Here is a 23957-nt window from a genome sequence, read left to right as displayed (position 1 = left end):
GATTCTGTGTGCAGCATTGATAGCAGCTACAAACCAGCCTTTCTTGGGAATTCAACCCTAGACATGCTGAGACAGGGGTGAGGGAGTTTAGGAAGGGTTGTGTGGCTATGAATACAATAAAAGGAGAACTAATAATGCTATGAGCCACACCATTAGCGTCTGAAATCAAAAGTTTCCAAGAACCTGTAACATGTGAGAATGTAAGAACAATCACACTGAGCCAGCTGACAGCTCCCCTTAGCCCAGAGCATTGTTTTCAACATAAAGTGAAGAATATAAGAAACAAGGTGTGTGTATAGAGCAATTCTTGCCCAGGGACAGCCTCCTACTCTCTAGCAATCAACAGTTTATCATGAGAGATCACAGCAGAACTATTGTGTTTAACAGTCACATACAGACCAACCCTTCATAAATTATCCTAATCCCATTTTTAACCTATGTTGACTTCTGACCTGCACACCATCTCATGGCAAAAAGTTTCTGAATGTAACTAGGAGTTGCATAAAATTGTGCTTCTCTTATCAGCTGTAAACACAAAACTGGTTAGTGCCATGTAGCTAGTGGCCAGAGCAATGCTCATTTCAGCACAAAGTAGTAGACTTCATTAACATCCTGGGTAATTATGACACCTTAGAGTGCTTTTAAATAATAATGTTTTAACACAACCCTTGAGGGAAAAAATAAAAAAAGTATTTTCAAGAGCAGGCAGTGTTGGGTATCATCCAAAGTTCCTCCTCTAGCAATGTTCCCTACCCACTGTCTAGACCAAGAATATTCAGATAAGAATCTGAATCCTGATCACTGCACTGGAATCTCAGGCATGTAGACCATCACACATCCCGAGCCAGAATACCTCTCTCTGTGCTACGTGCCACTGCTCGGAGAGCACAGGACAGCCTGCTGCAAAAAGTTATATTAGAATCCTGTAACAGATGGAAGGGAAAAAGCCTCCTTTGCCTTCTGCACAACTGCCTCAGTCTCTCCCCACCAGAACTGTTATGTCTCAAAGACAGAAGCCAAAAGATGGTTGCACAAGCTGTGTTCACTTCTGTGGTTGCCTGCAGCAACCCAGTGGATAAACAACAGCCATTTCAGCTGAAGAATTAGGAAAACCATCTAAGTGCATTTCTCATTGGTGGCATTTCCAGGGTAGTGCAAAGCAGCACAGGATGAAACAAAGAAAAGCAAAACCTTCTGCAAACAGAGATTTCAGCATCTGCTTAGCTTGCAGGAGTATTTCACATTCAGCATCTGCCTCTGAAGGTGAAACTTTCTATACTGGTCACTGAGGGAACAATTACATACAAATTAATTGACACCATTAACTCAATGGGGTCTGAAACATATAGGGGGGACAAGTCAGTGGACTTTTTTCTTCCAGAAATAAGCTATTTCTATCTTGGAAATAATCTTAATGTTTGCTGACACTGTAATTAAGAATTAAAGCTGCAGAAAAATGTGAGGCTTGCTAAAACACAATAGATATATTTTTTCCATACAGTATATGGCACCAAAATATGCAGTGTTCTGGGGAGGATAATTAATCAGTGTTCTCTTGCTGAAGTTCTTTTAATTGTCTGTGATGGTCTGTGTTGCGGGAGACCGTTGAGTTTTAACAGGGAACAAGATCAGGCACCATGGGGAATACTTACATGAATAAAGATTGCATGATCAAGATTTTTGATCTGGGAATTGCTATTCTGTAATCATCTGTAAAGCAACAGGAGTGCCCCTGGCACTGTATATATAATAATAAACTATTAACAATAAATCATGTAATTAAATCTTCACTTCCAACATTCTTTTCATAATTCTTGCCTCAGATTTAAGTTCCCACATCAGACATGTTAGGTCCTCATAATATTATTAAAGCTCCTACACTTCAGCTTTTAAAATTCCCCTAGGGATCTATTGTTTCTTTGTTTAATGTGTTTATGAGCCAAAGGCCCCATTAAATACAATAGGGAAACTCCCAGACCTTTAAAAACTTTGCCACCAGAGACATTTCTTAGGAAACAAGACCATTTTTGTCATTCCATCGTGTAACTATTGGAAAGTCTATTGATCAGAGGAGTTCTAGGAGAAAAAAAAAGAAATATATTCCCCCTTCCACGGATCATCAGGTCATTAAGGCCACAAAACCATACAAGGCAGGACTGCTGTACATAGAGTTTTCCCTCCTCCATCTGCTCATTCACACAATCCCATATTACGAATAACTTCTGTTATGATTTTCTTTGTGCCTCATTGCCTTGGTAGATGCTGTCTGTAAGGATAAGAGTAAGGCCACTCATATTTTCTTGGTCTGCAGGGTGAGGAGATGGGCACATGCTTATGTTCCTCTAAACATACACTGTACATTGTCCTCTACAGATTTAAACAGAACATTTGGTCTGAGACAGGATATGCTGCCAAAACCAGTGGAAATTTTGATGATCAAACCCTGACTTTTAAAAATTAATGTCCATCTACCTTTAATGGGACATAAATATGGAGTGAGATCTACAGAGAGCAAGAGAGAAGGATGAAGCTCCTACCAGTGTGCTGAAAAATCTGGAATTTACCAGAGACATACTTCATGGGCTGAACCCTTGTTGAAAATTATTTGACACTGTAATCCAGTGTGTGTTATGGTTTATTATAGAGGGGTTATTTTATCCGGCTGCGAGATTCTCCTCAATCGCTTGCCATATTTCTCTAAAAGGTAAAACTCATTCAGAATTTATTTAAGTCCCTTTGGTGAAGCCACAAAGGATAAGCTGGGGTGCTGTGATTTATCAATCACAATTCAAAGAAGGCACAAAGCTAAATGGGAAGTTCACACTTGTATAAAAATACACCCAAGGGATATGCAGAATGTTCCTGTGTAAGAGCCTAAGTCTAAAGTGAAAAATGCCTGGTAACACCATGTCAGTGAAGATGGTTCATCTGCAGTTGAGTTGACAGTTTCTCAACATAAAGGAGCTTCGAATGAGGTTAGTGCGAGCCACGGGTGAAATGGAAATTCCTTTCGCCTTGACTAATGCATTTTAAGTGACTCCCACTTCAGGTCAGAAAATTACAAGTTCTGTTTTGTTAAACAGTTAAAAAACCAAACATAATCTGCATTAGGCTGGAAAGTTCTACATTCCAGTGAACATGAGGGATGGTGAACATAGCCTGTGGGCCAAACACAGCCCACGCAGAGCTTCACACTGTTGAAGCTTTCATCTTCAGCACCCCAAGGTACAGCCCACAGACACTACAGGATCTCAACAGGCAGTGCTCCATCTTGCTCCAAACTGATACATTGCACATGCCAGGACCTGCATCTCCCATGAGCTGCACTGTCACACCACAACTGAAGAGGCTGACAGCTCACTGTGCAAGCATTCAGAAGGTGGGGGGCTTCATTTGGACTTCAAGAGGACGAGACCAAGATGCAAGCTCTGCAATCAGCACAGTTCCCGAAAGGCTGCTTCTTATTCAGGAGTTACTAATGAATAGTGAACATATTCACCCATCAGTTTGCTGATTCCAGATAAACTGCACTCTCATGTAGTGTATGTCCCATGCTAATATTTACAAGTCACTAAAAAATACAAACCAAGTGTGTTTCACTCCTGCATGTCCCTCCTATCTCTCCAAATTCATACAGAAATTGAGTATCTGCTTGGTTGTGAAAGTATCTGAAGAAATATGGTCATGCAAAAATTCACATAAACAAGGGAATTTTCATGGTAGATAACTTATACCTCACGACCCAGTGTTAAATAAGGAGGAGTGTGAAAAAAATGAAGCTTGGATAAATGAAGGTGCAGCTTTATCTCTGTAATGCCTTTACAGGACTTCATGGTATAACTGTAATGAAGAGATCTGGTATCATAATCTACTTTCCCAGATTGCCAATGGAAAGTTTTAACTATGATTAATACAGATACGGTATTTTACTAATAAAAAATATTGCAGACAAACTCTCCATACACCCGTGAAATGGCCACAAACAGGGTTTGCATGCCAAGATTTCAGTCAAGTCAGATGGCTGCCTAGAGTTGCTCCAAAGCTACTGGTACAAAAGCCCTTCTAGAAGTAGCAGTTGTGCTCATGACTTCTGAGTTATTTAGCTGTGGCAACAGAATAAGAAAGGACTAGAATAAATTTGTAATTTCTCATTCCCAGATCTTGGGCCAAATCTGGGGATCACATCTTATTTCTTAGCCTAGTATTCTATTCCTTTATTTCTTCCTAGTATTCTGTCCTTTGATTTACCTTTTGTTGAGTTGAACTTTATAGCAGTCTGATCAGCCATCTGCTCACTCTAGGGAAAGAGATTAGAGATTGAGTTATTCAGGACTGATCCTTTTTTTGGTATTTTTCTTAAGTCTCACACTCATAATTTCATCTTTTTAGTATTAAACCCACATGGAAACTGATACTTACATTCTACTAACATTAAGCACTTTTGTTTGCTTTATGTGTAGAAAGAAACTATATTTTATCCTGTAGGTTCAGTTAAATTCCTTCTCCAATGCCTTCAGTGTTGGAGGTTCCAGTGCTCTCCATGCTAGCAGTGTAACAGTGGAAACACTGATCCAAGTACTCATGGCCCAGGCTGCATTCCTGGGCTCTAGGGTTAGAGACCCTTTACAGGGGACAGGGCCGTGCCCTGTTTGCAGTTCTGCCATGGGCTCAGCATGCAACCTTGGACAAAATGTTTCATTGTAATATCCTGCTTTCTTTTCTTCAGATGAAAGAAATTAGACAATAATTTATAGTCTCCTTTTAAAATTCTCTCAGATTTATGAATGAAGCAATCCTCCTTCCCTCGCTACTGCGTTCCTGCAATGGCTTTCTGTTATAAACAAAGGATGTCATGTTAGAAGGCTGACTAATAAGCAACCTAAAACCAAAAAGAATCTAGTACTAGGACAGCATGACCTGCAGTAATTCTGCTCCTGTCAGACACACACCAAGGATTAGCAGTCACCCTACACAACTCCCTTGACCACCAGAACAGTAAAAAAAAAGGAAAAGGAAAAAAAAGATAAGATCAAGCCTCTTGTCCCAAGTCTACAGCTCAAAGGACACAAAATACTAAGCTCATTCCTAACTTACAGAGTATTTATTTGGAGGAAATGCTGGGAAGGAATCCTATGGAAATTAACCCTTGCTTCTCTAGATGCTCTTACTATGTGCAGAATTTCCATAATGCTCAAAAAATTCCTCGTCCTTAGAAGTAGAAACTGCCCTGATTAGTTTCTCACACAACCATCCAATCCATAAACACCAGAGTAAGGCTGGAGAGAACAGTTATACAACAGAGCCCATGAAAGAGAAAAAACTGCTTGAGGCCAATTGGCTGCTTACATCATATATTTTCATGCTCTGTTTACAACTTCTCTGTGTAGGCATCTCACATGTGCTGCATAAGTTGTGGGTGAATAGCTCTTGATAAAGTAAGAAAAAACCAAACAACTTATTGAATGTTCACATCAAATTTCAACTCTACAGTCTGTTAAGTGCCACATGTTTAATGAAGGGTTTGCTTCATTAATAGGCTCAGTATGAGTGGGAATACCTTCCATGTAACTCCTGGGAGTTATTTTTTGAGACCACAAATCACACCACATTCAGTTCTTAACTCTTTGTATGTATTACTGCTAGATCAAGAACCAGCAGATCACTGTAGGACGTGTGATGATGGGGCTGTTTCTCTGTGTGATCTCTCTGTGCAGCTGAGCCAGTCCAAGAACAGTTTTCCCCTCCTTTTCAGAGCTGTCTATCAAGGCTGGCACCAGAGTGAGATGGATCAATGACTGGTGGGGAAATTTCATCCCAGCTATGTCAAAGCCCTTCACAAGAATGAAACCTTTTACCCTGTTTGTAGGACAACAGTACTAAAAGAAAATACAGAGGAAAACAAAAGTAATGGAAATTTAAGGTGAACTTCATATTCAGCACCTGAAAGACTACATGTAAAATATTTCTCCTTAACTCATGAGACTGCACATGAGAGAGGAGAAAAAATCACTGCATGGACACCACAGTGCCTCAAGAAAGCAAAAACAGCACCAGCAGCTGGCTTTAGGACTGAGTACAGAGGACAGAGCTCCTGTTTTACCCACAGGAAGTTGCAAACCTGGAAGCTGTGAGCAAACAGCACTGCTGGGTTTAGGTTGTTTTTCAGGGAATGAATGCAAGGCAAGTAAGATATAAAGGCCTAACATTTAAACATGAAAATAGTCTCTATTACATTAGAAAATCTCCACTGATATTAGAGCCTGTGCTTTATGGATAGGACCACATTAATTCAGAAACAATTCTGAATATTTGAATTACACCCACAGGCAGCAATAATGATCCGAAGGTTTGGTATAAGAAAGCTGTTGAGAATCGTGTTCAGTTTAACTGCAGTGTATCCTCCTGGGTTGCAGTGGAGCTTTGGATTTTTTTGCCTTTTATAAGCAGCACGTCAGTCAACAAGAATTTAGCTTGGAGGAATGCATTACAAATGTAGAACAAATCAAATTAGCTCTCAGATGTTATCTGTTGATATCTCATTTCTTCCTCAGACTTCTAACCACTGGAACACAACATCTGGGCAGTTGGGGGAGGCAACTATTTTACTAAAAAGTACTAAATATAGGTGCTATAGAACAAATTACAACATGCTGCATTGCCACACCACCTACAGCACAGGATGAACCAGGAACAGTTACCTGCTGTGAAAAAGGTAATTCCGTCTAGCTAACGTGTCACATTTACAGCATAAAAAGGAAACTTAATCATTGAAATTATGTGCTAAGGATTAGTGACAGTCATCTGTTGCAGCAGTTATTTAAAGAAATCGTGATTTGGAGCACCATTTACTTGTTTCAAATTTTCCCTGCCACTGAAATTTGAAGGCTCCTGAAGAATTTAGTAATGCAGTCCAGGAAGAAAACTACAGGCTTTATCCTTAATATTCTACATACTTTAACATAAATTTAGAGCAGCATTCTTTCTTCTTTTTAAATGGAAATAGTTTGCTTACCTGAAAGTTCTTGTGATGTTCAGAGAACAGAGTGGGGAAGGAATTATGTGAGTTGCTTGGTCAAAGTTTTACACACCCTGATCAGCTATAAGTGACAAGCTCCAGTGACACACTCATGATGCCATGATGTGCATCAGACTGGAGGTTTTACTGCCCAGCACTTTAGTGGATTCAAGAAGAACAAATGCAAATTTCCTGTAGCAGAAGTGTCACAACTGTGAGTTCTGTTAGGCAGCAATTAGACTATGAATCACATCATAAACTGTGCTATGGATAGCAAAGGCTTTTGCAGCCTCCTTTACCCACAAAGATGGTAAATTTTCTGTGCCACAGCTGAGTGCTGTGAGAAAGGAACTGTAACTTACCTGCAGCACTAAGGTTTCCTTTAGAGGCTAAAATTGATCCACTATTGCGGAAGAGTTTAGGAAACTCAGGCTTTGATTTGTCAAACAGTTTAAAGCCCCTGGTAAAGGCTGCTTGCTCAAATCACCCAGAAACAGGCTAGAGTACATCATATGCTGCAGGTAGCGACATTGGCTTTGGGTGACACGAAACAACAGACTGAGATCCAAGAGCACCATATTTAGCCAGCCCAGGTGTGTAAACTCTAAGTCCTTATAAGAAAATTAAACAACTGGTTCTAAAAATGTAAAGTAATTTTCATTGCTAAAGCTAAAGAGAAAGTAAAAAAATATGTCTACATTTGAATATCCTGATGCCTTCCATGTGCGCCTTGAGGAAGCAAATATCCATGCTTACCATGTGCCACCCAGAGGAAAACTTTGCTAAAACCCCTCTTTGTGATCAGTCATTACCCAGCTCTTCCTGAGGTTTGTGCAGTGCTTTCTGCAGCAGCCTGTCCACCCACCCAGACAGCACGCCTGCCTCATCCCCTGCTGGTGCAGGCAATCACATCATAAACTGATCAAATGCCATTGTACAACTCAATAGGCTTTTTGGACTAAGTTTCCAAAATTTGGGAGTGGGCCTTTCTTCCATTCAAACTAATTTGGGCAACAATGAAAAAATTCACTCATGCACAGGGTTTCTGACTACATCTTTTTCCGTCAGTGGTTCTTGCTTTCCGCTCCAACCCACATCATCTATTCTCTTCCTTCCACCCATTCTTCCCCCCAAAAAGGCTGGCTTGGACACTGCTTCAATTTTCTGTAGAACTTTCTATTTTTCTTTCCCATTCTTTTTGTTTAACATATGAAAGGAGCTTCCTGTTTAGAAACATGGGAGTCCTACACCCTTGGTAATGATGCATTCAGCCCATCGATGATCTTGGCATGAATGCTTTAAAACCTTAATAAGTCTGATAGGATTTTTTTGTACATGTCACCATCAACATCAGTTCAAAAAACAATGCACAGCATTTGTCATCTTGAACTGAATCAGCTCCCTTCCCAGTCCTATGGTTCTAGTAAGGAAAATCTAGTAAGAAGGCTTACAAGTTTCCTTCTCTGAAGTATTTCAAATTATAGATTTCCAATGAAATCTATAGAACAGAAACAAAAACACCAAAAGGAGAAAGTGCTGTTGCAGAACTCCCAACATGATCAATACTGTCCTGCTTTTCCAGCCCTGAATCCCTGCAGCAGCTTGCCAATGCTCACACTGCTCAAGGCTTACTATAACTGTAATGTCCAAATCCTGGGCTTGTCCTGTGCTAGGGAATAGGAATAAAATATGCAATGTAATCCCTGTTCAACTTTAAAAAAAAAAACAAACTAAACACATCTTCCCCCCAAGCCCTACATGGCCTACAACAAAATTATATCTTGTTCAAATATGTAGGATGGATTCAAAATCTATTTATATGGGTCCAAAAAAAATGGCAACAGCATCGGTGACTTGAAATAAACTGAAATATTTATCATTTCAGTTTAATGTACAGAAACACCTAAGCGCAGGCTGTTCCCCTCTGCTGAATTTGAACTGCAGTGAAGTTCTCTGGTGAAGGTAATGGACAGCACTTGAATCAGTGGGTGCAGCAGCAGTCTTGTGAACCAACACAACAAGGGCTGTTCTTCTCCAAGCAGGGCTCAGTAGCGCAGTAGTCAACAACCTCAATTCATTCTATATGGTGCAATTCTTCAGATTATTCTCTGAGAAAAGCTGCCAACCTGAAGGCTGGGCATCTTAACCTCTGACAAAGCAAGGCACAAACACTGCTTCACTTTAACTCTTGTGGGGACTTGCTCTGTGCCCACATAAACATCAAAACATATTTTGATTTTTACTTGTGTGCAAGCAGCAGTTAATTTAAAACTGTCAGCAAGTGCCACCCTAATTAAAAACAAATGACTAATTGTACAAGCACAGGGCCTGTTGACACAGGCTACATACATCAAAGCCAACAAAGCTTGAATTTGAGGAAAAGCAGCACCATCTAGTGCCCTTCAGTAGTCAGATCCAAAAATCAATTTCACAAGCCCACACAGAAATTTCAAGATACCAAACACCCACAAAAACAGGACATCAGAAGTTTAACTCTATCAGCACTTCTGATAAAGGGAATTGCATAGTAATAGTTGTGTTAAAAAAGAACTCCTGAGAATAAGATGTTTTCAGGCAGAATAGAAATTCTTTAAAGACAAACTAAGAAATTATTCTACCATCTATAAAAAAGATGCAGTTGAAAGTCAAAACTTACCAGAAGACTACTACTGTCTATAAAAAGCTACTAGAACTAAAATGCCTCAAGCTTCAAGAAGTTCAATAATATTAAAAGTTCTAGGAGACTGAAAACATAAGACAATATGAAGCAGCATTTGAGAAACCTTGAGAAAATACATGAGGAAAATTAACTTCTATTTCAAACTCATCAGGAACAGAAATCTAGACAAATGGTTAAATATAGGATCAAAAAATAGAAAGAACAGTATGAAAGAGACCAGACTGCAAAAAACTTCAAGTGTTTTGGGGTTTAGTTTATTTGGGATTATTTTTTTTTTTGTTTGGGGGGGGGTTGTTTGGGTTTTTTGGGGAGTTCATTTAGGGTGATATTCTTTTCTTGTTGTTTGTTTTGTTGGGGGGGGGTTTGGTTGTTTGGGAGGGATGTTTGCTTTTTGTTGTTTTTCTTTTTTAATCCACATTCATCATGGAGAGGCTTAGACTGGCTCCCACTCCAGACAGCTCATTTCAAATCAGAGGATCAAAGATGATACTGGCCATTTCAGAGACACAAAACAGTAACAGATCTTTGTAATTCGACAGTAAATACCCAAGAAATCAATTAGACAATAACTGAGCTACCAACCACCATAATCTCTCACTTAAAAAGAAGCAGGTGACAAATGAGACAATTTTTAATGAGTTTTCCAAGGATTTATGTAGGTGAGCTGACCTCTTCCCACTGTGCCGATACCCTGTGATAGAAAAATGTTGTACATACAGATAAATGTGTTATACTGGAAAATATGGCTCACCCATTATCATTCTCAGTCCACAAGTGTTATTAACAGATAGGAATTCAAAAATTTTTCATGGTAGAAATTCCTGATTTGCCAAAATCCAAGTACAAAAAGGCATGGAGAAAAATAAATGATTGGCAGACCTTGCATTCCTCACCACTGTCTCAAGCTATGGACTGTTACGAAAATGTTTAAGTGTAGGAAAAAGTGCCAAAGCAAGCTGCTTTTGCTAACACTACAGAGAACCTAGATAATTGTCAAAAGTCAAGCTTTATAGGAAGTGCAGACCTACATCTCTCATATGACTCTAAAATATAATTATAGCAGAAGTGTCTTTTTTCACATAAGGAAAGTAAAATGCAAACAAGGTGGGCCTGAGAAAGTATGTATTAAAAAAGAGCTTTGTTCAGGTTCTAGTGCACCTTCACTACAGATAATTTATAAGTATCTAAAGGCATCCAGCAGAATTTAATGTATTCAAGAACTGAAACCTGCTACAAACAGCAGGAAATGAATGCAGCAGGCAATTCAACAGCATGTGAGCAACAATCTCAGCCTGTACTTACAGCCTTGCAAACCCTGTGTTAACAAAGCGAGTGAAACAATGAAAATACCTGAAAATATTGCACTGAAGCCCATCTTCTTTATCTTAGGTGGAAGATTCATATAAACATCATTTCCCTACAATGAGGATACGCATCACAAATTTGAACACAGAGCCATAAGTTACAGCACCATTGATTAACGTAGTGTTGTCCCCAATAATCTGCAACACCTGCATGTTAGTAAGGACAGAAGTTAAAATAACACACTAAAGATCTTGCTTTCTCTGACAGCAAGGCTGATACTATAACTTCATAAAGCACTAGCTCTATGGAAGAGCCCTCAACATAAAAAACATCACAAGTCAAATCTCAAAGACAAACCAAAGTTTATTTAAAACAAAAATAAGACAGTGCTACTGCCAAGATAGAAAAGTTAAGGATTATTTTACTGAATGTGACAAGGCAGCCAATTTACAGCAGTTTACATTAATTCAGAGATCAGGTTGGGTTTTACACTGCTTCGACTGACTATATGTACTTTCTGCAGGACAAACTGGTTCCCCTTCCCTCCCCTTTTCAAAAGAACTGACAAAAATATCCTATAAAAAACATATACAGAATTTTGAGACATGATTGAAACATGAACCACTGTCCAAAAGTCTGGAACTTTCCAAGAAGGTTAAGTCCTTTGTTGCTTCAACCAACCCTCAAGGGGGGAGCTACAAGCACAACGCCATCCCCTCTGACAAAGAGCATTGGAATATTCCTTTTGGTAGACTGTGAAGAAGGAAAGAAAAGTTCACATTTACAGAACATTAATTTCAATCATAAAAACACACTTGAAACAACTCCAACAAACAATATTCTGGCATGCTGAAGAGATCATTACAACTAACACCAAATCTCTAGAAATCCTGTGTACTTTCATAATGATTTGTCCAAATCCTGTTAGCTTGATTCAAAAAACAGTCAGCAATAAAGCAATAAACTACTTTAACAATATAACACAGTGTAGTTCTAGATAAAAAAAATCTGTGATGATAAATTAACTCCCTTTTTAGTCCTTACTTTATAAATCTCTTCATAGGTTTCTTCATCAATCTCTATTGTAGTCACAGTTTCTTCCACATCACCCAAAATCATATTTAAGTGCTGGTCATATGCCTGTAGGAATCAAGTTTAGTTTATTATGTTTTCCAAAATTCAAACGTGAGTTTATTAAAATGAGAATTTTTAGCAAGACTTTCAGACATAAATAGTTTGGTCTAATTTTGACCAAAATGAAGTACTATCAGTTACAGTTACATCTCAAGACAAACATAAATAAATGAGAACTCTGCAGTAGGAAAAAGAAGGCATGACATTTACATCAAACACTTGCAGGAAATAGGTCTGAAGCATTTCGTAAGAGCACTTGTGAGACCTCAGAGACAGATACACTTTGTTAACATTAACCCAGCTACACATACTGCTGCCAGTCCAGCCTCCCAGAATCGATTGCCTGGGGGCAACTTAAAGGATATGAAAGCTGCTTCTCATACACTGCTACAAAACCTTACAAAAGCATGTTGCAAATTACACGTGTCCCTCATGGATCTCTCATTATCTCTGGGTTTCCAAAGGAGTTGAGGCCCAGTTAACTCACGGGGCAACTGGCTCACTTCCCCAGCAGAGCACTCAGGGAGGCTGGCTGACTTAATAGAAAGCAAAAATCTGAGAATCCAGCTGAGTACATATCCCATCACACCTCCCAGGGTGTGCCTTAAAGGATTTTTGTTTGATAATAATGACCTCAGTCTAGAAGCAGCCTTGGGGTATATCATAGGAAGAGGCCTGCAGTATTATTGCGTATTTCACAGACAGAGAAATGGAAGCCAAAAGCAGTGAAATGACTTGCCTGGTATCATTCAGGAGACAAGAAAAACGAAATACATCTCTTGTCTTTTTAGGGAAGCAGTTAATAGCTGACAAAATACTGAGGAAATGAGATTTTTTCCACCAAGCACATTATCGTTCTGGTAACTAAGACAATTCTTAACCTAGTTTCTCCAACCACTTCTGCACTTTCAACCATGAAATGCAATTACTCACGTTTTAAAATTAGTTTTTTCAACAACCAGTGGAATATTACAGGTAAACTGTTTAACACACTGTTGCACATAAAGAAAGACTGCCCAGTGCTTACCTGAATGAGCATGGCAATGCTCTGAAAGTTTTACTTACATGTAATCTGCCTCTAAGCTCTCTGTCATTCCTCATTTTGACATAGATTCGCTCATCTAGACTGAGTCTGATGAGATCAAGTGGCTCCTCTACAGTATTTGTTGTTTGTTGCTAAAAAAATCCAAAATAAATACACTATTCGTACAGAAGAAGTCTTTGCACTTTTCCATTCCTTAATGTTTGCAAAGCACAGGAAACAAAGGAGAAAAAATCCAGATGCAAATACTTCAAATCATTCTTTCACATCCTGGTGAACCCAAGCACTGCTCATTTACCACTCCACTGATACTCACCAGCCCTAAGCAACGTGAGTCAAAAAATTTGAGTTTAGTCCGCAGCAAATCATTCTTCACACAGGGGGACTGGAACTGGTTGATCTTTAGGGTCCGGTCCTTTTCAACACAAACCATCCTCTAACTGTGCGAGCTGTTTTCCTTACGGGCGGCCATGGCTCACAGCGCAGCAGAAAGCGCACACTGCGGGAGCCAGCAGCACACCTGTGCCGCGGCAGGGTGAGGGCCGAGCCCAGCTGGCACCGGGGCCAGCACCGGGCGCTAGCGGGCACCCACTGCCCCGCACCCTCACCGCTCCCGAGCCCCTGCAGCAGCCAGGCCGGGCTCCGAGGCCGGCGTGAAACCTCAACGCACCCTGGCCTAAGGCTCATTTCTATGAGAAAAGCACACTTCGACGATAGCAACTAAAAAAGCGTAAAGACCTCAGTGCACATCTCAAATCCTCCGTATCTCATATATTTCCGTTCTAGCTACCCCTTTCCTTCAGAGCCGAGAGCATTGCCCTCAGCAGCCTTCCCCGCCTTTCCCTCCTCCGGCAGTGCCCGGTCAGAGGGCCCGCAGCACGCCCTGCCAGCGTTCCGACAGCGCCACAAACGCCGAGGCCGAGCGGGGATTTCACCTCGCACGGAAAGCGCTGCCGGCCCAGCCGCACGGCCCAGAGCCGCCTCCCCGGGCAGGCGCTGACGGAGCCCACAGCCGCTCACCTGGTCCACCTCATCCGCCATCTTTCAAACCGCCTCCCGCGCCCGCCCGCGAGACTTTATAGCCCCGCCCCTTCCCCGCCGCGGGGCCGGCCCGGGACCTGCCCGGGACCTGCCCTCGACCTGCCCTCCCCGGCAGCGCCATGGCCCGAAAGCGCCGAGCATCGCCCCGGCCCGCGGCCGCCAAAAAGAGGCGCTCTGGGGGGCTGCGAAAGCTGGAGGAGGAAGAGGAGGAGGAACAGGGTGAGTGCGGCAGGGAGGCGGTAGCGGGCCGGAGCTGCGCCACCGCCGCGGCTCGGGCCGCTCCAGGCCGCGGGGTCGGAGGGCAGCGGTGCCAGCGCGCCCTCGGGAAGGGCGGCCAGGCCGGGCTGGAGCGGCCTGTCTGTCGGCTGCTGTCGGCTGTATTGTCAGCAGAGATATCGGCGGTGGGATCCGTGCCCCAGATCCCGGGCCTTAAACCCGTCCGTGACACGGGCCCCAAGGCTGGGCGAGCCCCTGGAGGGCTGTTCGTTGTTTCATCTCGGCCGCGCTACAGAGCAGTGTCTCTTGGTAATAAGTTGTTGTGAGTGGCAAACACGACGCTTGGTTTTCCACCGATTCCATCGGTAGGACTATAGGAATCTTTAGGTACTTCTTGTGAGTTACGTAAGTATTCTCGTCAACAAGTCTCACTGTTCAAATCCTGCCTGTTTATAAACAATGACATGCTCAGCACGGTGCGTGCTCACACCACACTCACACTACTTTCTGTAGCTGCCGCTCATGAAGTCCATGGAGATGTTGTTTCAGGTTGCCATGGAGATGAAACGCTATCCTCTATTATTAATCTTAATTTCTTTTGTCACATGCAGATGATTTGGAAGAGAAAAAGCCCTGTATAAAAAAGAACTCAAAAACTCCAGCTAGGAAAAAGGAAGATTGTGATACTGAAGTTTCCAACTCAGCAAAAACTTCCAAACCTTCAAAACGAGAAGAGGCAAAATCACAAATAAAAGAAAGTAAAAAGAATGCTAGAAATAAAGAGAATTGTATCAAAGAGGAAACATGCAGGTGAATTTATCATTCAAGTCTATAGGACCTCTTTCTTCATCTTAATTTCTGTGGTTTGATCGTCAAATACTTAGTCTGTTGTTACTGATGCAGAGGTCATGCTTGATTTATTTCCCTATTTTTAGTCTTCAATAAACAAGCACCTACGTTTCCTGATGCTAACACTGTTTTGATGATTTTAACAGTGACTCACTGAAGCATCCTCAGAAGAGGATGAAGTTAAAGACAGAATCTCCTGTTAAAGAAGAGATGGATGAAGACAGTGCTGTTGATGATGATGATGATGAAAGTGAAGATGAATGGGAGGATGTGGAAGGTAGAAATTTCATATTTTTTCATATTAAGCACTTTTTAAGAGCTTGTATATCACAATGATTCCTCAAGAGCAGGAGACCAGCATCCCACAGTTATTTGAAATAACTTAGCACACACAGTGTTATGGAAGATCCAGGAGCTGGTAGTTACTGGATGTGTTCTGTTTAAAGGTTGTTTTAACACTTAAGAAGGAAAATGTAGATTCTTATCCCATCATACGTCCTCCCTGGGAATCTATTCCATGTTTACTTATAATTTGGAATTCTGTTTTTACAGAACTTCAGGAACCTGCTACAGGTAAGTTAGAAGAAGCTGCTGTTCTTCCATCAGTGGGTCTGCCAAGCAATCCTGTCGAGATAGAGATTGAAACCCCAGAGCAAGTGAAGAAAAGAGAGAGGAGGTAAGAACAAGGAGGTGGTAGAGGGCTGCTGAAGGCTGAACTTAAAAATATCCAAAGTCTTGACTGTCACTGACTTGTTGAGTTCAGGGTGAAAACCTCCACTTTTTCATTGAGTTGGTTGATGCAGGGTTGTGGGATGAAGAACAGTTATATATACTGACAATTCTACCAAAAATCCTTAGTGTAAGCTAGCAGGAATGGAGGAGGCTTTTCAGCTTCCTTGAAAATCAAGTGTGTAAGTTGACTGTATTTTACTGTCTCCATTTCCAGTGAAGGGACAGCAGGAGATCTCTTGAAGGAGAGCTGTGGTTGAATGGTGTTGTGTTACTGCAAAATCTTAACGGCCTGTTCATCTAGCCAGTCACTAAACCTTTCCTTAAGTGTGCACAGTAGGATGAATTCTCTTTGTGAACTGACCCAGTTCAGGAATATAGAAAGGCGGGTCCACAGAAATGCCACAACATCTATTTCTTTTGTAATCTTCTGCAGAGAAAAAAGAAAAGCTGAGTTTGAGATGTACCTTCGGAGAATGATGAAACGTTTCAGCAAGGAGGTTCGTGAGGACACACATAAGGTATTTGTCACAGAGAGCCATGGCAGAGAAGAAATTGAGCATAAAGGTGTCTGAACTGATTTACAGTCAAAAGAGGCTAATTTTTATCAAATATCATGGGGCCACGGCTAGAAGTGAAAAGATAGAGGCTGTAGACCTGACAGATACTTGTAAAGGTTCTTCCTCAACTGTGAATTGGAAACAGCAGTGCCTTAGTAAAATTGTAACTCAAAGCATATGTGAGTAAGATGTATATTTCTCTGTGGAGGGATGTTTTCTAATTCTGTCAGGATTAAACTGCCAGTTTTGTAGAACAGGAAACACTTGGAAAGACTTCAGTGCTTTACTGTCTTCTGAAGACAGCACTGTGAATGATTGGGAGGCTTCATTGTCACCTCTCTCTGTTAAAAGGGATGGTGAAGTATTTCTTGTCTTTACCATGGACAGTAGCTCCAATGAGGAAAATCTCTTGTGAACTCACTTTTAAACTTTTCTCTTTCAGGTTCACTTGCTGTGTTTATTAGCAAATGGCTTCTATAGGAATAGGATCTGCAGCCAACCAGATCTCCTTGCCGTCGGTCTGTCCATTGTCCCCACCCGCTTCACCCAAGTGCCCGCAGGCCAAGTGGGCCTTGTCTACCTTTCCAACTTGGTGAAATGGTAAAACTCTCTTCTGATCGTGCTGTCACATAGAATGTAGAGCTAGGGTTCAGGGAGAGGGCTGACTGTAATTAGCAATTTTAAATTTTATGTACAAGGGTGAGAAGGGCTGTCCTTTTTAGAGAAGGAGAGGGTGAACTCAGAAGTTTAAGAATACAGTCACAAACACTGGGTAATAAGCAGGTGTTTTGTATTTCAGGTTTGTTGGAACCTTCACTGTCAATGATGAGCTTTCCACTGAAAAGGGAGAGCCCCTTCAGTCAACACTAGAGAGGAGGTTTGCCATCTATGCTGCACAAGATGATGAGGAGCTTGTTCATGTAAGAGACTGGGAAGTGCAGGGTTGGTTGGTGAATTTGTATGTTGTGTGTCAGGTCATAGACAAAGTGGCGGGAGGGGTGGATTTTAAGAAAGCAGGCTGGTGATTCTGTAGCTACTTATTTTCTTGTATTTTTATCTCAAGACCTCCTGTGATTAAATCACTCAATTTAAACTCTTTTGCAGATATTCTTAATTATTCTGCGAGCATTACAGCTGCTGTGTCGCCTCGTACTGTCTTTTCAGCCTATTCCTCTCAAGGAGACAAGACCAAAGGTAGTTTTTGTTGTTTGTGTGGAATAAGGAATAGGTCACTGATTTAGTAGGATTAAAAAAACTTTCTGGCTATTACAGCTTGCACTGAATCACTTACTGCATTGAACCAGGGTCTTGTCTATATTGCAGAAAATGCACACCCTTAATTTTTAATTTTCTTCTTTTAAAAAAGCCACTAATTTCTGTGTTTCAGCAAAGATTTCTTAACATTTCAGTGGGTTTACATTTCCTTAAAACTTCGATCGCAACTTGTGCTGCATGAGTACACCTCTCTTCAGCCAGTTGCCTGAAGCTTTCAAATTAATTGACTGTGCCTGCCAACCTTTGGTCTGCATAAACCTTGGGCTGATTTCAGTCTTTTTTTTTACCATATTCTGAGCTGTGGTGATAAAAGTGACCTGGCCCGTTTCTCTGCAGGGAAAGAGCTCATCCAAGAGGCTGTCTAATAGCAGCACCTCTGAGGTTCATGAGAGTTCTGCCACAACACCCAAAGCTGTGGCAAAAAAATGCCCCTGTAAAAAAGCCAAGCTGGAGGAGAAATCCTCAGAGAGCAAAGAAAACAGTGTGGAGCCAAAGAAACCCAAAACTGCCCAGACTAAAGTGACACACAAGTCAAAGCTGACTAAAGGCAGCCAGGAACAGAAGGAATCAAATAATGAGACTGGTTCAGCAGAAAAAGATGTGCCGGTCAGGCCCAAGAATGACCGTCGGAGACGAGTGGCCTCCAAAGTGTGTTACAAGGAAGAGAGTGGAAGTGATGAGGGCAGTGCTTCAGACTTTGAGGTTTCAGAGGAGGAGAGTGATCTCTCTGATGAGGATTTTGAAACTGTCCCTAAAAGGCGGAGGAGCTCACAGGCCTCCCAGAATTCAAAGCTGACAACTATAAAAAGGTCAAAAACTGAGACTTCAGAAACAATGCTATCAAAAAATTCGTATGGAGCTGAGACTAAGCCAGCAAAAAGTGCCACTTCAGCCTTGCCTCAAGCACAAAAGAAGAGAAACAAAATCATTTCTAGTGATGAGGATGATGGACAGCAGGAGGTGAGGAGAGCAATGGGAACAGACCAGTGGCTGGAGGTTTTCCTTGAGTCTGAGGACAAGTGGGTTTGTGTAGACTGTGTTCATGGCAATGTGGGTCAGCCCCAGCTGTGCTTTGCACATGCCACAAAACCGCTTTTCTACGTTGTGGGATTTGACAACGATGGGAGTGTCAGGGATGTGACACAAAGATATGATCCAGTGTGGATGACCTCAACAAGGAAGAGCCGTGTGGACCCAGAGTGGTGGGAAGAGACACTGCAGCCATATGAAAGTCCCTATGTGGAGAGAGACAAGAAGGAAGAAAATGAGGTAAATGGCAATAGGTTGTTCAGGACACAGAATGCCAGGAGTCCCATCCCTGGATTCTCATTCAGGCAAAAAGCATTAGAAATCTCTTTCCATGAGGAGGGAGGTTTGTATTTGAACTTGAATTGTTGAGATTGAACATGTTTTAAAGAGACTATACAGTAATAAATTTAAATAATATTAAATTTTGGAAGTTATTCAGACAAGTTTGCATAGTGGAAGTACTGCACAGCTTGTGCTGGAAACTTACTAGTGAGATTTGTGTAGTGTTTAGCATTACTTTTCTCAGTTTTTAAAATACATAGGTCAGGGTACACATCTAAGTACTTACTTGCAGCAAGAATGTTTTGGTCTGTTGGCTCATCTGATAAGTTTCCGGTGTTTTTTTTCTTTGGTTCATATTATAGTTGTTCTTATATTCTTACAAAGGGTAGTGGAAAAGTTGTGAAATTACTCTTTTCTGTATAATTCTTACAGTTTCAAGTGAAGCTTCAAGATCAGCCTCTACCAACGGCAATTGGAGAGTACAAAAACCACCCTCTCTATGCATTGAAGAGGCACCTCTTAAAATTCCAGGCCATCTATCCTGAGACAGCTGCTATCTTGGGGTACTGCAGGGGAGAGGCTGTCTACTCCAGGTGAGCTGTGCACCTATTGTCACCTGCACCTGTTGTCTTTGTAACAAATTGGAGAGCTAATTTGCACGATTGTATCAGCAGTAGCCTCAGACCACATGCATAAACAGGTGAGGCATTTTGCTGCTCTGACAGCATTTGTGTATCACTAAGATGCAGCTTTTTTTATTATTCCTAATATGGTAAGTTTATTGTGGATCTGTTATGAATGACTTGAAAACTCTTACATTTGCTTCTTTCTGGCCTTTTCAGAGACTGCATACACACACTGCACTCCAGGGACACTTGGCTGAAGCAAGCTCGAGTGGTGAGGGTTGGAGAAGTGCCTTACAAGGTGAGAGGGTTTGACTTCCTCCTGTGCAATTCATCTGCCCTTTAAAGCTCAAGCTCAGTTGTGTTTTGGTTTTTTTCTTCTATCTTGTCAGCAGATGTAGATTTCACACTTTTTTGCACGGTAGCTGTACTGTCCACCTGCTATGCCTATAGCTCATACATGCTGCCCGAAGTCCAGCTTTGCTTTTTTCCCACCCCAAGGGTATCTGGCAGAACAGCTCCCTTTTCACCTTCTTCAAAGGCATCCCAGTGTTTTATATGCACTGTTGGAGCTCTGCCTGTTGCATACAGGTGCCATGGGTTGTCATTTACAGGCAATGGATATTGAAGGTAGGAAATAGCATTTCTGCTCTTCCAGAAACTTCTCCTTTGGTGTCCTAGGAAAACCTGAAACCACTGTCAGCTTCTTGTGATTTTTACAGGCCTGGTTGTTATATTTGCAGATGGTAAAAGGATTTTCCAACCGGGCGAGGAAGGCGCGCCTGGCAGAGCCGGCGAACCGGGACCGGGAGGACCTGGCACTGTTTGGCCGCTGGCAGACAGAGGAGTATCAGCCTCCCATAGCAGTGGATGGAAAGGTAGCTGGAAGGCAGAGGGCTGGTGCTAAAGGAAGTGGTTTGTGTGCAGCTCTGGGCTTTATTTTTCCAGAAGTTGCATGTTTCAGACATGAGATGAGTCAGTAATATCTGGAATCAGGATTAAGAGTTCAGAGGTAAACGTTCACAGGAGGAAATAGTCAAAACTTTCTACTGAGTCTACTGAGGCCTTTCTTTCACAAATACAGGTAGTGAGTGCAGACTGCTAAAGTCAAAATTCTGTTGATCTGATCTTCGTAGCCCATGTTATGCCTCGGTAATTCTCTGCATTACAGCCTGAGAAACAAAACTTGAGCAGAAGACATAGCTAAGAGATAACCATGCAGCTAAAATCTAGGCTTGTACCTTGTCATGTGAATATTAATTGAATACTGGAGTGGAATGTAGCAGGTCAGGAGGGTAAAGTCCCTGAGTTGCAGCAGGAATTTTTCACCTTTCTCAAGAAAGCAGGATTATCACCATCTCTCTTTAATCTTGCCATAACAGGTTCCTCGGAATGAATATGGGAATGTCTATCTCTTCTTGCCATCCATGTTACCTGTTGGCTGTGTGCAGCTGAAACTTCCAAACCTGAACAGAGTGGCACGGAAGTTGGACATTGACTGTGCTCAAGCCATCACTGGATTTGATTTTCATGGTGGCTACTCACACCCAGTGTATGTAAAAGCTGCTTTGTTGCACCTGTCAGATGTTGATGTCCTGCAGAAGCTGTGTATTTTGTGTTAAGGGGAACATGTGACCAGTTACACACTTTGGTCCTTTGAGACAGACAGTTCTGTCACTATTCCATAGCTTCTGGGCTGGGTCAGCAGGCATTTGCTCCCTTTTTTTTTCCTTCTTGTAGCTGACAAGAGGATTGTGTTCTCCTTCCTAGTACTGATGGGTATGTGGTGTGTGAGGAGTATAAAGAGATCCTTGTTGCTGCCTGGGAGAATGAACAAGCAGAAATAGAAAAGAAGGAGAAGGAGGTGAGAACTATTTTTGCAGCTTCCTTACTGTTATACTTAAAAAGTAAATTTCATTGAAACTGGGCAGTCAAACAGGGCAGGCTGTGTAAGCAACAAGCTTTTTAGATGACAGTTTAAAAAATCTTAAAACTTTCTATGTGCATAAATACATTGAAACTCACAGTAGTAAATTTTTCTCTTTGCCATTAACAATCCCCCACAGAAGCGTGAGAAAAGAGCTCTAGGGAATTGGAAGCTGCTGACAAAAGGACTTCTCATTAGAGAGAGGTTGAAGCAACGCTACTCAGTCAAGGTATCCTGCATTTCTATTAGTAATTTCTATTTCTGGAGGTTATTTTAACTGTAGAATAAAATTTGCAGAGTGTAGTTCCTCAAAAAGTCTTCAGCTAGTCAAAAATCTATCCCAGAAGTTCAGTGTGGTCATGTTCAGTAAAGATTTATTACTGTTTAACAAGGAATAAACTTTTATTTATTTTTTTATTTTATTACTATAAAAAAAAGGGGTTTTGTCATACCCCTTCCTAGATTTCCTCTAAGTCAAGCATGTAGCTACCAGGATGAGAGTGGGGGGGCACTTTTTCTTTTAGTTAGATGTTTTAGTTCTTATTTTTTTCACAAGAAAAAAAGGTGAAAAGCCTGATCTTTTTAAAACAGGTTCGTTTTGTTCTCCCATTGTCAAAAATGCTTGTGTTGCAAGAATGTTTGGTGTTCAGAAATAGAAGTACTTTGGGTGGGAAGCCCAAACCAGAGCAACCAACTTCTGTAAGGTCACGCAGTGTCACTCTGACCAAAGTCAAGCTCTTTTAGAAAGGGACAGTTACAAGTGATTCTTTCTGATTTTCACACCTTTTTTTTCCCAGACTGAGCCATCAGCACCTGAGACAGAGAAAGGAGGGGGATTCTCTTCTGATGAAGAAGGAGCTCCGAGCTCAGAGAGCGCGGTGGAGAACACAGCCATTTATTGGCCCCAAAATCGCCAGCTCGAGAAACAAGAAGAGAAAATAACCAGAAAGAGCAAGCGAGAAAAGAGAGGAGAAGCATCTCAGTTGTTCCCGTTTGAGAAACTGTGATGACAAGCTTTTCTTTGCTGTTTTCAGATGCAGGGAAATAGTCATGATAAAAGTATCCTTTACCAGTTAGGGCCTCAGGGTCTTTTGCACTTGTGTTTCTGAGGTGTCAGGGACCAACCTAATTCAATATCCAGTTTCCTTTGAGATCACAGGTATCACTTAGGTGTCGTTAGATTATTCCCTTTGACCTTGGATGAACAGCAGCACCTTGCAAAATCACTTTGCTTTGTTGGGGTTTTTGCTCTGTATCACTCAGCACTAATAGTTGAGTTCCCTGAGGCACTCCTGTCCATCAGCAGTCTCTTCCCATTTTTCTCGTTTTTCATTTTTCCCTGCTAGTTCTTGCTCAGAACTGAAGCATCCAGCTGCTTTTTACCTGTCTGCAGAGATGTGGCCAAAGGAATGCTGATGCCTCCTTTGAGTCATAGCTTACTCAAATGAGTGGTGAGGTAGAGTTCTGGCCTGTCTGTCTCAAGGGGAAATACTGCCATTCAGGTCTAAAAGAAACCCCCCACAATCAGAATATGGAGGAATTAATACTTTCTAAAGAATACTTGCATTTTGTGATCTAAGTTTGGCTTTTCAGCCTACTATCTTTCTTTACTCTCAGAAATCTTGTGCTGTGGAAGGGAGAAGCCCTGTCCTTACTACAATTAAGGTTCAATATGCCTTTTTAAGCAATTTGCATATATATGTACTTGCTTTTTTTGCTTATCAAGATCCTGGTGTGGAGCAAAACATGTAAAACTGGCTTAATCTCACTGCTGGAGTAAAATTCACTAAAATCACAGAATTCTTGTTATCCAGTACCACAGCATTAAAAACCTGCTGAGAGAGGAATGTTAAATCTATGTAAGCTTTTCCTGCACTTTTGTAGTAGAAATACTGATCTGTCTTTGGCAGTACTATGTATCTAAATTCCATGGACACAGTCTCTTCAAAAACCGAGGGGAAAAACAGTTTTTAGTCATTGCTGGACATTGTCACAGAGACTGAAATGTAAGAAGATGGCTTTCATGTAATTATGTTCAGAAAAAAGAATCTATTTTTGTACTGTATTTGTAGATCAAAATAAAGTTTGAAAAAAAGAATATGCTTTCTGTTTTGGAATGCACAGGTAACCCTCAGTATCCTTAAAATACAAGAGGCTATAGCAGTCAGCTTGAATCATCATATTTTTCTAATAATCTTAGAGGTGGCAAGGAAGTGACTGACTTCTTTGGTCAGTAATGGGAAGTAAACC

At 41.4% G+C, this 23957-nt stretch overlaps 2 protein-coding genes across 3 annotated transcripts; one reads left to right on the top strand and one right to left on the bottom strand.

The window, feature by feature from the left end:
- Nucleotides 1–11345: 11345 nt before the first annotated feature.
- LSM3 (LSM3 homolog, U6 small nuclear RNA and mRNA degradation associated) lies at nucleotides 11346–14260 on the bottom strand. 2 transcript variants are annotated; one of them, XM_005522057.2, is made up of 4 exons: nucleotides 14197–14260; nucleotides 13200–13310; nucleotides 12045–12140; nucleotides 11346–11753 (listed from the first exon to the last, which is right to left on the bottom strand). In XM_005522057.2, exons 1-4 carry the CDS (start codon nucleotides 14215–14217, stop codon nucleotides 11673–11675), a joined length of 309 nt encoding a protein of 102 aa, XP_005522114.1. In that variant the 5' UTR covers nucleotides 14218–14260; the 3' UTR covers nucleotides 11346–11672. The 2 variants fall into 2 exon arrangements, with proteins under 2 accessions (XP_005522114.1, XP_014107112.1); XM_014251637.2 differs by lacking the exon at nucleotides 14197–14260 and adding an exon at nucleotides 13493–14165.
- A 13-nt stretch (nucleotides 14261–14273) lies between these two features.
- On the top strand, nucleotides 14274–23805 carry XPC (XPC complex subunit, DNA damage recognition and repair factor). Its single transcript, XM_005522058.3, has 16 exons — nucleotides 14274–14436; nucleotides 15045–15243; nucleotides 15429–15559; nucleotides 15835–15958; nucleotides 16448–16532; nucleotides 17014–17171; nucleotides 17371–17491; nucleotides 17676–17765; nucleotides 18183–19115; nucleotides 19590–19750; nucleotides 20000–20081; nucleotides 20524–20658; nucleotides 21163–21332; nucleotides 21551–21644; nucleotides 21847–21936; nucleotides 22505–23805. Exons 1-16 carry the CDS (start codon nucleotides 14337–14339, stop codon nucleotides 22712–22714), a joined length of 2883 nt encoding a protein of 960 aa, XP_005522115.3. The 5' UTR covers nucleotides 14274–14336; the 3' UTR covers nucleotides 22715–23805.
- The last annotated feature ends 152 nt before the right edge of the window (nucleotides 23806–23957 follow it).

Source organism: Pseudopodoces humilis, chromosome 13 (assembly GCF_049639895.1).
Source record: "Pseudopodoces humilis isolate 2021_Gansu_Grassland_sample_001 chromosome 13, ASM4963989v1, whole genome shotgun sequence".
Classification (NCBI taxonomy): Eukaryota; Metazoa; Chordata; class Aves; order Passeriformes; family Paridae; genus Pseudopodoces; species Pseudopodoces humilis.
Note: the sequence above shows the minus strand (reverse complement) of the source record. Positions and strands in the feature narration are given on the sequence as shown.